The 14,947-nt window shown below is 42.3% G+C and overlaps 2 protein-coding genes across 2 annotated transcripts; both read left to right on the forward strand.

Annotated features, from left to right (window-relative positions):
* The first annotated feature begins 2,829 nt into the window (after nt 1-2,829).
* Nucleotides 2,830-4,605, forward strand: LOC145953445 (uncharacterized). Its single transcript, XM_083067401.1, has one exon. It carries the CDS (start codon nt 2,830-2,832, stop codon nt 4,603-4,605), a length of 1,776 nt encoding a protein of 591 aa, XP_082923527.1.
* A 273-nt stretch (nt 4,606-4,878) lies between these two features.
* Nucleotides 4,879-6,765, forward strand: LOC145953446 (uncharacterized). Its single transcript, XM_083067402.1, has 3 exons — nt 4,879-5,259; nt 5,566-5,649; nt 5,962-6,765. Exons 1-3 carry the CDS (start codon nt 4,879-4,881, stop codon nt 6,763-6,765), a joined length of 1,269 nt encoding a protein of 422 aa, XP_082923528.1.
* The last annotated feature ends 8,182 nt before the right edge of the window (nt 6,766-14,947 follow it).

Raw genomic sequence — 14,947 nt, forward strand, 5'->3', positions numbered from 1 at the left:
TGATTTTAGGGCTAAGTGCATTTCTATGCTAAGCATGTTTGGTCTTGCCAAGCATCATTTAATGCTAAGTTTTTATGAACTTTGGCACTATATGTGGAAGTGTCTCCATCATAAGCATGAGGACCACACTAAGCTCTAGTGATTTTGACACTAAACACAAATTTGTTTGCATTAAACATGAAAGACACATAAAGCAAGGGTTGTTCTTTGTACTTGTGGTACTAAGCATGGAATGTCTCATGTTAAGTGTGGCTCCCATAAACAAAAAAATTGACATTTAAATTAATCAAGAGATTTGAGCTTTAATTTTTATAATGAAACATGAGATATGGGAATATTTGAGTTATTGAAAACTTGAGGTGCATCCTAAGAGGGAATCACTCTAGAGGAATGAAATCCATTATGAGAGCAATCAAATTTAAGTAATGAGAATTGAGATATTGACAATTGTATGGGACATATTGATATGTGATATGCATAAAACTTTAGTTTCTTAGATATCGGTGTTGAATCCTATGTCAGAGATGCCACTTTAAAGATCTTTGGATCTAGACCTTGAGGGTCAACTTGGTTTGGGAATACCAAACTAACTCTTGGTGAGTATAAGTGGACCTATAGTGACTTTGTTGTTGATCAAACTTAGGCATGGAAACAGGGTGGGGCAGGGGCGGGTTTTACGTTCCCCACCCCCGCCCCCGCAAATTTAAACCGCCCCGCTCCCGCCGCCGATACCTGCCGAGAGTAAAATTTAGGTACTCATCCCCGTCCTCGGCGGGGTTCAGGTTTCCCCGCCCTGCCCAGCGCCCCCGCTCCTACCTTTTTTTTCTTTTTTTATTTTAAAGGAATATAAACAAATTTAAAATAAAAATAAAAATAAAAATAAAATAATACAAATTTTTACATATAAAAATTTTTAATTTTGGTTTACATATATATATAAATAATTTTTTAATTATATTATTAAGCGGGGTGGGGGCGAGTGCGGGGGCGGGGCGGGTATTAACATCCCCGTCCCCGCTTTTATCAGTTGGGGAAAACTCGAACCTGAACCAGATAAACACGAGTTTTCCCTATCCAAATCGAGGCAGGGTTGGGCGGGTACCCACGGGGCGGGTTAGATTGCCATGCCTAATCAAACTCAAGATGAAGACATGTTGTATTTAATTTTGATGATTATAAATATAAGCCTTTTAAATGATAAAAGTGTAAATTGTATATTATTTTTGTGTTTATGCTTTATTGCTTATGTGTTTTATGCTTTATATGTAACTTAGCGTTAAATCTCGATCTAGATGATGTTTGATGATGAAAAGAGGTTTCTTAAAAAGGACTAGTATGAAAAATTGAGATATATTATCACTCCTTATATATTCTGTGTTTGTGTTTGAGCTGATTGTCATTTGCATGCTTAAGTTAAGTACAAGAGGAGAAGTTTAATGGAGGCAAAGTTTAGAACTTCACTAGTATTGGGATTTATTCTAATTAGTGACATCGGGACAGAGAATTTATACTTTTCTTAATATATAGTTGTAGTTATTTAAATATGACGATTTATGTTTTATGTTGAAAGTTTGTGTAAATAGGCAGTTGGTGCCTTATTTGAATTTATGCAATATTTGGTTCGTTTTTTACTAAAGAGTTTCATTTGAAAGAAGGGTGAATCCTTTTACTAGAGAGTAATATTTAAGTTGTTTTATAATACCTTTTTAATTTAATTGTGTGTTATTTTAAAATCTTTATTTATTTTGTCCGAGGTGGAAAGGTGTCACACTTGTACTTACAATTACATGTTATAGGTAAAACTTACAACTCATTGTTATATGACTCACATAATAAATGAATAAATTGTCTATTAAAAAATGTAAAATAGACATCTACTTACTTATTTTAAACTTTCAACGATAATTTATGTTCATCATTACAAGTCAATTTTCTTGTAGTAATTTTAATTTTTAAAAGAATAAAAAAATTATAAAAATCAAAATCAAAATCAAAATTTATTCATTTTATAAAGATTAAAAACATACATTAAAAAATTGTTAAAACTCTAATATTTGAGTGTAGGATAATACTAATAATATTACATGTAAGTTTTATATAAAAAAATATTAAAAGAATAGTGTACCGGGAGGACCCTATCGGTCACGTTGACCAACACGTGCCGTTCCGTCAGACACCCATGCGAACTGGACCATACCCAAGGCTGACGTTAGCATCGGCTCAGCTTATAGCCGAAGGCCGAGATTAGTCAACTGGCACATGTCGGCTCGGCTGAAGGCCGATGCAAACAGCATGATGCATCCCCGCATACTACGTATCGGCTCGGCCCAATGCCGATCCGATAAGATTACCAAGTAAACGTTTACCGGCCCGGTCAATAGCCGAAGACATGCAACCTCCCAAGCATTAGCCTGTCGGCTCGGCAATGTGCCGATAGGTTAAACGGGTTATAGTACAAATCACAGTTAACAAGGACAAGTGCATAATTAAGACATGATTAGCTTATTAGCATCGTATTACCTAATCTGGTAAAGATTAGAATAGGCCCACCACGTTCAGGCCCATGTCAGGTATTATAAATAGGTCACACGTAACGAGGTACGTCACTGTTCATTAATTACCCTAGAATATCGTGTTTTTCCTAACTTGAGCGTCGGAGTGCCTTTGGCAGGTACCTCCCCCCTCTGAAGAGTCCGTTTGAAGTATCCGTTCGGCCCTTCTCACTAAGAAGACTACGAGTGTACCCTCAGGCAGGTACATTTTGGCTCCCACCGTGGGGCCGAACCGAAAGCATTGCAGAAACATCGAAAGTTTACGAGTAAAAGAATCATGGTAAAGACAAGGAATACTAATTTTGAAGGGCAACAGTCCGAAGAAGAGCACCAGTCCGGGGCCGAGACGGTTGAGGAGACAAACTTGACCGATATGGTACGCCAGATGAAGGAAGAAATGATCGCCATGAAACAGCAACGAGAGAGAGATGCCGCCGAGATGGCCGCATTGAGAGAAGAGAATGCTGCTCTGAAAAACCGGTACACAAGGAAACCATCTGAGACGACCCACACTCAGGGATCGTTCCACTCGCGCGGCCATCATACCTCCATTCCTCACACTTCTGTCGCTACCCCAGGCATTCATGTTCCGGTCGGTCAACCAACGCCGCCAATGCCGGCTGGCGCCCACCGACATCCATTTACGCAAAATATTATGCAATCTGCACTTCTTGACCATTGGAAGTCCTTGCCCCTTGACAAGTACGATGGCACCACCGACCCCGATGAACACGTAGACGTGTTCTTAACTCAAGTTACTCTGAGCACAACCGATGATGCCGCCTTGTGCCGAATCTTCCCAACATCGTTAAAAGGGCGAGCGCTGAGCTGGTTTACTCGGCTTCCAGCTAACTCGATTGACTCGTTCAGCACGTTAGCTTGCCAGTTCACCATCCAATTCGCTACAATTCGGCCTCACCAGTTGACCTCTTTGGCGCTGGTCAGCATCCGTCACGAGAAAAATGAGTCCCTTCGGGCGTTCATAAGCCGATTCAACAAAGCGGGGCTTGAAATCCGAGACTTGAACCCTGTAGTGGCTCTGCATCACCTTACCACCGCCTTGAAACCGGGGCCTTTTGCCAACAACATTTGTAAGAAACCCCCTACCGACATGGATGATTTGCGTCGGCGAGCCGACAAATACATGCAGATGGAAGAATTAGCCGAGTTCCATAACCAGGCCCTAGCGGAGGTGTCGGCAAAGCCTGAAAAGCCGACTGAAAACAATTTTCGAAGCCGTCTGAAAGAACTGGTACCCCGCGAGAGGCCCCCTCGTGGCCCGAAGTATTCCCATTATACACCACTCAACACCAGCAGGTCGGCAATACTAGAACAAGCACTCGCTTCGGAAGTACTAGCCATCCCAAAACGAGCGTCGACCCCTCCCCGGGCCGATACGACCAAATCTTGCAGGTATCATCGCAATCGCGGACATTCAACTGACGAATGTTCGGCCCTGAAAGATAAGATTGAAGACTTGATCAAGCAAGGACAGTTGCAAGGCTTCGTGGACCGACCGAACTCTTCGAAATACTCCAACCAGTCGCGGCGGTATGATCAGCCCGAACAAAGAAGGACAGAAGCATGCTCGTACAGTGAACGCAATCGATCAAGAGATCGAAGAGAGGAAGAGCCTTCGGCACAGCCTCGGCGAGTCATCAACACGATAGCAGGAGGATTCGCTGGCGGAGGTTCATCCTCATCAGCCCAACGCAGACACTTACGAGCTGTTCGGCACGTGCATGCAGTGGAGACAGTTCGTCGTCGCCTTCCCACCATCACTTTCACCGAGGACGACTTCAAAGGCATCGACCCGGACCAGGATGATCTGATGGTAATCAGTGTCAAAATTCATAACTGCATTGTACGAAAGACGTTGGTTGATCAGGGAAGTTCAGCCGACATTCTTTATTGGAACACGTTCAAACAGCTGGGTATTCCGGAGTCTAAGTTAGTTCCTTATGATGAACCTTTGGTCGGGTTCTCCGGTGAACGAGTCAAGACAAAAGGATATATCAAGTTGTCAACTCAGTTCGGGTTTGAAGGAATTTAGTACCGAGACATTTCGGTTAAGTATGTGGTGGTGCACGCCAGCACATCTTATAACATTCTGCTCAGCCGGGCATCCCTGAATCGGCTCGGCACAATCGTATCCACCCCTCATTTAGCCATGAAGTTTCTGGCTGAATCAGGGCGAATAGTCACTGTCCATGCTGACCAAAAAACTGCGTGAGAATGTTATTTTACCAGCTTGCGATTGCCGAAAATGAAGAACGAAGCACCGAATGAACCGAGAGGGGTGCACTCGGTATCACAGCAATCGGCCATGGACCTCGATCCTCGGATCGATCAAGATGAGAGGGTGGAGCCCATTGAAGATAAACAATCATTCCAGGTGGGAGTGTCCGAATTCCAAGTCACTCACTTAGGAGCTAATTTGTCTGAAGAAGAACAGTTGGCTATTAAACAAGTAGTCCTCGAAAACAATGACTTGTTTGCTTGGCACCCGTCTGACATGCCCGGCATCGACCCCAATTTCCTTTGTCACAAACTCTCCATCAGTAAGGAGGCTAAGCTGATTGCTCAGCGGCACCGAAAGACCGGGGAAGAAAGAAAAGCTGCAATTGAAGTAGAAGTGGGCAAGTTGTTAGACGCTCGGTTTATCCGAGAAGTGCACTATACGACCTGGTTGGCCAATGTCGTCATGGTCAGAAAACCGAATGGAAAGTGGCGCATGTGCACCGATTAAACTAACTTGAATAAAGCCTGTCCTAAGGACGCCTACCCGCTACCAAACATCGATCGGCTCGTCGATGGGGCATCCGGCCACAAATTTTTGTCTTTCCTAGACGCATACTCTGGATACAATGAGATCCGGATGCATCCCCAAGATGAAGAAAAAATTGCCTTCATCACCGAAACGGCCAACTACTGTTACCGAGTGATGCCGTTCGTATTAAAGAATGCCGGTGCTACCTATCAGCGTTTGATGAACAAAATCTTTCACGATCAGATTGGCCGGAGCATGGAGGTGTATGTGGATGATATGGTAGTGAAGTCGAGCGATGTGTCGGCGCATACACGCGACTTGACCGAGGTATTCTAGGTGCTTCGGTGACACCAAATGAGACTTAACCCCGAGAAATGCGTATTTGGAGTCTCGGGCGGCAAGTTTTTGGGGTTTATGGTTTCCAACCGGGGCATTGAGGCAAACCCAGATAAATGCCAGGCCATCCTGGATATGAAAAGCCCAGCCACATTAAAGGAGGTTCAGAAGTTAGCCAGACGGCTTACCTCGCTGTCCCGATTTCTCCCTTGCTTAGCCGAGATAGCTAAGCCGATTCTACTTCTGCTCAAGAAAACATAACGATTCAAGTGGACCCAGGAGTGTGAAGATTCTTTTTAGCAGTTTAAAAAACGGCTTTGCACGCCTCCAATTTTGTCTAAACCGGTCAGTGGCCTAGCCATGGTCGTCTACCTGTCAGTTTCGAGCAGTGCAGTCAGTGCCGTCATAATACAAGAGAACCAGGAAGGTCAACAACCCATCTATTTTATCAGGCGGACGCTGCAAGATGCCGAGCGACGTTATCAACTGTTGGAAAAAGTTCCCTTAGGGCTCATCTATATCGCTCGGCGATTGAGACAATACTTTCAAAGCCATAAGATCGTAGTCAGAACCGACTATCCGGTTCCAAAGGTCCTCCGGAAACCAGAAATCGCCGGCCGGATGATGGCATGGTCGATTGAGCTCTCAGAATTTGACATATCTTTCGAGCCAAGAGGGCCGATCAAGTCACAACATTTGGCCGATTTTGTTAACGAGCTCACTCCTCTAGGATGTTTTGAGGACGAACCTTGGACCATGCATGTTGATGGATCCTCTAAATCCCAAGGTAGCGGGGCTGGCATAATTATGGCTAGCCCTTCAGGAATCACAGTTGAGCAATCCCTTCAGTTCGGCTTCCGTGCATCAAACAATCAGGCCGAATACGAAGCCTTGATAGCAGGAATGAGACTAGCAACTGAAATGGGCGTCAAGAAAATCATATGCTGGACCGATTCGAAGATCGTGGCTGAACAAGTCAATGACAACTTCCAGGTCAAGGACTCCAATCTGCTGCAATATTACCACCTCTTCCAGAAGCTCAAGGACGACTTCACCGAGGTGCAGGTTCGCCATGTATTGCGTGCCAACAATGAACGAGCCGATTAGTTAGCTCGGCTCGCCAGTAGCCGGAAGCCAGGACAGTTGCGAACAACCATTCACCTTGAGATTCCCTCTCCAAGTGTGACGGTTGAGTGTATGTCAACTGATACCGAGACACTGACCTGGATGACTGCCATTCGGAACCTTATCGACCGAGGGGAGTTACCAGCCGACCCAATGGAGGCAAAAAAGATACGAAGACAAGCGGCTCGGTACTCCATGATCTCCAATGAGCTCTACAGGCGAGGATTCTCCACCCCGCTACTCAAATGTATCGACACTCACCAAGCCGACTACATAATAAGGGAAATACACGAAGGTATCTGTGGCTCCCACTCAGGTGGAAGAACTCTCGCAGCCAAAGTCTTGCGTGTCGGCTACTATTGGCCAACTTTGAAAGGAGATTGCGCCGAGTTTGTCAAGAAGTGCGTACAATGTCAAAAGCATGGAAACATCATACACGCTTCGGCCACAGAGTTGCACAGTATCAACTCCCCATGGCCGTTTACTTTATGGGGTATAGACGTGCTGGGACCATTCCCTGTGGCAAAGGGGCAAGTTAAATTCCTTCTCGTTGCGGTGGATTACTTTACAAAATGGATAGAAGCTGAACCGCTGGCCTGCATCTCCGCTGCTAATGTTTAGAAGTTTGTTTGGAAAAATCTGGTTACCTGCTTCGGCATCCCTTACGCCATTATTTCAACAATGGTCTCCAATTCACCGACAAAAAGTTCAACATTTTCCTCGAAAACCTTGGCATTCGGCATCGGTTCACCTCAGTCGAGCATCCGCAGTCAAACGGGCAAGCCGAAGCAGCCAACAAGGTTATACTCGCTGAGCTCAAAAAGAGACTCGGCTCGGCCAAAGGAGCATGGGCCGAAGAGTTACCGGAAGTCCTTTGGGCATACCGCTACACACCACAGTCAACCACCAAAGAGACGCCTTTTCGACTAACATACGGCGCGGACGCGATGATCCCGGTTGAAGTGGGAGAACTGTCCTTTAGACAACAACATTTCCATGAAGACTCTAATGACAGCTCACTTCGGGCCGAACTCGATGTTCTCGATGAACTACGAGAGAAGACACAGGTAGTGGCGGAAGCATGCAAACAACGCATGACCCGTCGCTTTAATTCCAACTTAAAGCCAAGGACATTCCATGAAGGTGATCTCGTATGGAGAGCAACCGATTCGGCGAGGCGCAACTCTTCTGATGGAAAGCTCGCAGCCAATTGGGACGGCCCGTTCCGGATAAGGCATGCCCTACACAATGGAGCGTACAAGTTAGAGGAACTGTCCGACAAGATTATCCCTCGGACATGGAATTCTACTCATTTGAAGACCTATTACAGTTAGAATTTAACTCATGTCCCTCTGAAAATGTATAATGATGCACTCTTTTCCTTGAACTGGTCTTTTGTCCTCTTAAAAAATTGTGAAAAGAGGTTTTGGCCGGCAAGGTTTTTAATGAGGCATCCATTCAATCAATACCAAGATAGTTCAATCATCTATGACTTACTTTAAATTCCTGCAATTTTATTTCTAATCACAAGTCTTCCCTCCCGAGATCTCTCTCGGCCAAGGATGCGGCTTTAATTATTTAATAAGTCTTCCCTCCCGAGATCTCTCTCGGCCAAGGATGCGGCTTTAATTATTTAATAAGTCTTCCCTCCCGAGATCTCTCTCGGCCAAGGATGCGGCTTTAATTATTTAACAAGTCTTCCCTCCCGAGATCTCTCTCGGCCAAGGATGCGGCTTTAATTATTTAATAAGTCTTCCCTCCCGAGATCTCTCTCGGCCAAGGATGCGGCTTTAATTATTTAACAAGTCTTCCCTCCTGAGATCTCTCTCGGCCAAGGATGCGACTTTAATTATTTAATAAGTCTTCCCTCCCGAGATCTCTCTCGGCCAAGGATGCGGCTTTAATTATTTAACAAGTCTTCCCTCCCGAGATCTCTCTCGGCCAAGGATGCGGCTTTAATTTAACAAGTCTTCCCTCCCGAGATCTCTCTCGGCCAAGGATGCGGCTTTAATTATTTAACAAGTCTTCCCTCTCGAGATCTCTCTCGGCCAAGGATGCGGCTTTAATTATTTAGGGAGTCTTCCCTCCCGGGATCCCTCTCGGCCAAGTGCACTGGTATGACAACAAACAAGATTCAGATTCATTGATAAAGGCACTATCGGCCTAAAAGGATACATTAAAAAAGGGGGCACTATCGGCCCAACGTTACAAAAAACAAGAAAAAACCTTAAGACCTAACCTTCGAGTCCCCCTGAACCGGACCATCCTCCGGCGCACCATCCTCGTACGCCGTCACCTCCTCATTCAGCCCAGCTGGCCGTGCCGGGGCCTCCTCATCGGCTTGTTGGTCAGGAGGGATAGAAGTCAGGTCCACCAACTTCCCCTGGAAGAAGTCCTTGGTCATGTCCAGGTGAAATTCAGGGGGGAAGTCGCCGAAGAAGCATGCTTGTCGGGCGGCCTGAGCAAAGCCAGCCTGATGTTGAGTTAAAACCTTGTTGTGCGCTTTCTCCTGGTAAGCCCCGAAAGCAATCCTCTCAGCCTCCAGCTCTTTGCTCAGAACAACAACCTTCTCTGTCTCGCTTTTCGAAGCAAGTTCAAGACGCTGAACCTTTAGAGCCAGGTCATCAGCCGTTCGACCCCGGCGATCCACCTCGGCCTGGTATTTGGTGTTGGCCGTTTGGGCATCAGTAAGCGCTGCCAGCGTCTCTCGAAGAGACTTCTCCTGCTCGGCCAGCTGCCGATGCAACCCATCGGCCTCGCCATTCGGCTCCATCACGATGCTTTGGGCTAAGGCCACAACACGCACTTGGAATTCACAGAAGAAGCTCCATTTCTGAGCCGAGGTCATATGACTCAGCACCCCCTGACCCGATTCAGAGGTCAAGTCTTGGCTAAGAAAATCCTGAGCGTTGACATTGCCGGCCAGAAAACTCGGTCCAGCCAAGCTTTCCGGAACAGGTAAACTCGCCACTCGACGCTGCTTGGCCCGGCGGCTCTCTTCCTCGGCCCTGGGGTCAGGCCTTCTTTTTTCAGGCTGGGGCCGAGTGGGTTTTTTCGACTTGACTGTTGGCCCCGCTCCACTACCTTGGGCAGACGGTTGATTCCCGCGCACACCGGTCGGGGCCCTATTTGTAGTAGTTGCCGCCACTTGATTCCTGATCAGTGTGCGAATATCCAAATCGTCCTCTCCGTGATTCGCCATGATACCTACACATCATTAGTCAAAATCAATGATAACGCAAGAATTTAAAAAAGTAAGAAAGGTACTATACCAATCAATTCTTCAACTACGTCGGTCGATTCACACAACCGGACCAGAGGACGGCACGACAAAGGCCGAGGCAACTTCTCCAAAAAATTCAAACTCAATCTCGCCTCCGGGGACATTCGGGATTTGGAGACCGTGTCGTACTTCCTCGGCTTCCGAGTCCAGTACAATGGAAATAATGATCTCCCTTCGGCATCAAAAAAATACTTGTTCCCTGGCTCTGGCCGAATCATCACTTTCATAAACCCCACTTTAAAAATTTTATAAGAGGTGGTGAAAGGCTGTAGTAGGCAATCACTGTGCCGAACCAAGGACAACCACTTAATCTTCTTCGTCGGCCGAGACGAATAGAAGTGTAGGAACAGATGCGGAGTGGGCCGGATACCAAGAGCCAGGCATAACTGCCTAAACCCTTGCATCGCCGCCCAAGTGTTGGGATGAAGCTGGCTCGACGCCACGTTCAGTAGGCGCAATATACTGACAAAATAATCATCAAAAGGTAGAGTGATCTTCAAATCCCGGAACATGTAATCATACACATAGAAGAACTGGTATTTGCTCGACCCTTGGTCCAAATATACGAAATCTGGGTTCGGCCCTCCATCACCTCTACACGGCTGAAAAAAGATAGCGGAGGGCTCCTCTTCCTCGGGAAAGGTCAAGAACTTCGCTGCCGATACGAAGCAGATCAGGGAGCTCTTATCGGTGTATCGTGAATACACGCTGCCAACCTCCCCGTGCACCCACGAATATCCAGGAGTTGATATGGGAGAAAAACTCCTGGACGATCCACCACCTCGGCTCGACTGATCGTCAGAAGCCATCGCCGATGAAGAGTGACTCCCACTTTGCGACCGTTTGGACCCGGGTGCGGACCCTGCACGATCCTCTCCGTTGGAAGCCGAGGCCGATACGACGTCTCGGTCCGGCGTCTCCCTCAACCCAGAAGCACCCTCGTCCCTGGAGGAGTCAATATGAACAACATTTAAATCTGCCATTACGTACCTGAGTGTTGAACTTGACCAATTTTTGGTGAAGAATATGCGAATGCAGCAACTCAAACGATCTCGGCTCGGAGCAAGTAATAAATGCGTATGTTTGAGGACCCCCCCAACATGCCTATTTATAGGCAGTCTCCGCAAGTTACCAAGAGTCACACCCCTCTGCACACCGTTGGATCACTTAGATCCAACGGTTCACGATGCGTAACCCTTCGCGTACGTCATTAATACCCAACGGTTATAACCCTTGGTATTCCGACAACGGTTACGTCTCTCCATATTCCATTAAGTCATAACTCCCCGCGTGCGTCATTAATGACCAACGGTTACAACCCTTCGTTTCCCTGAAGCAGTTGTAACCCTTGGCCTACCCTCAAAAAAGGTAACAAACGAAGTGTCACATTTACCCTTTGCGTCGTTATACTCCTCAAGGCTAGGGGGCTTGTGTACCGGGAGGACCCTATCGGTCACGTTGACCAACACGTGCCGTTCCGTCAAACACCCATGCGAACTGGACCATACCCAAGGCTGACGTTAGCATCGGCTCGGCTTATAGCCGAAGGCCGAGATTAGTCAACTAGCACATGTCGGCTCGGCTGAAGGCCGATGCAAATAGCATGATGCATCCCCGCATACTACGTATCGGCTCGGCCCAATGCCGATCCGATAAGATTACCAAGTAAACGTTTACCGGCAAGGTCAACAGCCGAAGACATGCAACCTCCCAAGCATTAGCCTGTCGGCTCGGCAATGTGCCGATAGGTTAAACGAGTTATAGTACAAATCACAGTTAACAAGGACAAGTGCATAATTAACACATGATTAGCTTATTAGCATCGTATTACCTAATTTGGTAAAGATTAGAATAGGCCCACCACGTTCAGGCCCATGTCAGGTATTATAAATAGGTCACATGTAACGAGGTACGTCACTGTTCATTAATTACCCTAGAATATCGTGCTTGTCCTAACTTGAGCGTCGGAGTGCCTTTGGCAGGTACCTCCCCCCTCTGAAGAGTCCGTTTGAAGTATCCATTCGACCCTTCTCACTAAGAAGACTACGAGTGTACCCTCAGGCAGGTACAAATAGGCCCATAAAAAATATATAGTTAATCAGGTTCCAACCTAAAATTAGTTACTATCAAGTATCAACCATCAATAAAATTCAGAACTGAAGCATCTTTAATGCTCTTCTTAAATACTACATTCACATTTTCCACATCATTCAATTGTCTAGCATTTCATGGGTTGTATACTTGACAGTTAACCATTTATTCCCCAACTCCCATGTTGTCTTACTACTTTTGATAGGAGGAGAGTCATTTATTCGTAATAAGTGTTTTAAATGCACTGAAAAAAAAAATATATTTATCAAATACTTTTTGTTATCTATTTTTATAAAATACTTCTTCCATTTTAAATTAATTTCAATGTTCATATTTAAAATATTTTACAGTTATTATGTTATTACTTTTTAATGAAATATTAATTATTTTTAATTTATATTTCATAAATTATTTAACCACCACAATTAAAAATAATGTATTTATTAAAAAAGTAAAATTATTTTATTAAAATTGTACTAAAAAGCGATTATTTTATTGTTCTTAATTTGTGTGTACTTCAAACTATTTTAGAGATATATTTAATATTTTTATATTTTTAATATGATAAATACTTTTTATTTTATTTCTTCAAATATATCATATAAATATTTGTTAATATTTTCTATTCTTCTACTCTAAAATATGTGTCTTTTTAAACTTACAAGTTAATGTAGTGATCAAATATTATGCACTTACTCTTTATAAAAATGATATATTTAACAAAAAAAAAAATATTAAATCTCCATCATGTGAAAACTCTTTGAATGATGACAGATACAATATTACAAACGAAATTCATCTCTAATTCAATGGGTCAGAAAATATGTTTAGTGGAAAAAAAATGTTGTCCTGTTTTTCCCTCTATACATGCATGAATGAAAATAAATAAACCTAAGAAAAGGTGGTACTATTTCCTAATGAGTACATGCAGTAGGAGAAGGGGTCATCTTGAAATGACTTAAGTCCAGCATCTCTTAAGAAGAATAATAGCAAAAGGATAAATCCAAATCTTAAAAGCATAAAGACAATAGACACATATAATTTCTCTATTTTATTCCTATGGTCACTATCATAATGCAACTAAAACAAATGATTAATGTACCAAAGGTCCCACAAAACCCACTAGCAGATACTGAGACTACTTATAATGTGTCAGTCCCTTCAAAAGAAACTTTCTCATCAAAATATAAATAAGGAAAATAAACGAAGGCATATATGGTCCCAAGAGGTGGAGACATGACACATATCAATTATTTAGGCCATATTTTATTTCTATTTTCAATTTCTTTAGTTTTAAAATATAAGAACTAAATGTGTTTGGTGAATTGTTTTTTTTTTCTTTAAACGATATAGCTTACACGTTTTTAAACTCTGTTTATGTTCTCTAAAAAAATGTAAGTATATTCATTAGCCACATTGTTTTGAAAATAAAAAACATGTTTAATATAGGATCTATAATAATTCTATTTGATTAGAGTATAATTATATATCTCAGAAAGAATACGTACTATCACTAAAATCAACAATAATATATATATATATATATATATATATATATATATATATATATATATACATATATATAAAAGAAATATCTTTTTTTATTTTATACAACTTTTAATATTTATATTTATTTATTATATTTTAATTTTTTCAACTACATATTTCTTAAAGATAAAATATAAAATAAATAAATAAATTGTTCACTCTATCAATAATAATTATTCACTTATTTTGTAATTATTTATTCTCTCCACTTTATTGATTTTCACTCAACTTATTTATTCATTCGTTTAAAATATTTTTAATTTTATCCCTATTTGTCATTCAAATAAGACAATCTCTTTTTGTAACTACATATTATGTTATCTAAAAATTACTATTAAATAATGTCTTTATCCCATTAAATAAAATCACTACCATTATTCTTTTAGTAATTATTTTATTTTTTAAATAAATATGTTAAGGTTAAAAGTGTCTCTTTTCCTCCTCTATATTAATTGTATAATTTCTTTTTCTTTTTCCTATTTTTTTAAGATCATTATACTCTATTACTATTTCACTCACTATTATCTAACGTATATATTTTCTTTATTTATATTATAACGACATGCTAGATTCGTACACTTTAGAACTCAGCTACTTGCAGCAGAAAATAATATATACTACATAGGATTAACATATAAACAATATTTGGATATGCATGATATAATATATACATGTATAAAATTTGCTCCAAGAATTGAAATAATATATGATAACTATACAAGTGTATATATGTGTGTGTATACACACATAATAATCCAATACTAAAAGTATAACCCTAGGTTGTCGGTCAAACAATACTACAAAACTAAACTAGCTACATCGAGGTAGCTCAAAGAGAATAAGGAAATAGGAAAAAAAAATTCCTATGGGAAACTCTGCACAACACTCTAAAGATTTTGATTCAAAGCTCTCCAAGCTTGAATCTAAGTACCATGACCCCACTTAACTCTAGGGAAGGGATCAGAGGTCAACTGTGGAATCAGAAGGAAATAAGGTTACTTATGGTTCCAAAGTTCCTCTTTTTAAACTCTATCTAAGTTTTCTTAAAAATGAACTTATGAAACTCAAGTCTTAAAGAAAATCTTATATATCTTCCACTAACAAGTCAGCTAGACCTCTGTTTAAAGAAATTTTTAAATGACTAAAACTCATGAGAACTCCTAAATTCTCAGAGTTTCTCAACAAATAAACAATAATTCACCACAACACATTATTTAATAAAATCAACAACAATTAAAATGC

Source organism: Cajanus cajan, chromosome 11, assembly GCF_000230855.2.
Source record: "Cajanus cajan strain Asha chromosome 11, NIPB_CcT2T_4, whole genome shotgun sequence".
Lineage (NCBI taxonomy): Eukaryota > Viridiplantae > Streptophyta > Magnoliopsida > Fabales > Fabaceae > Cajanus > Cajanus cajan.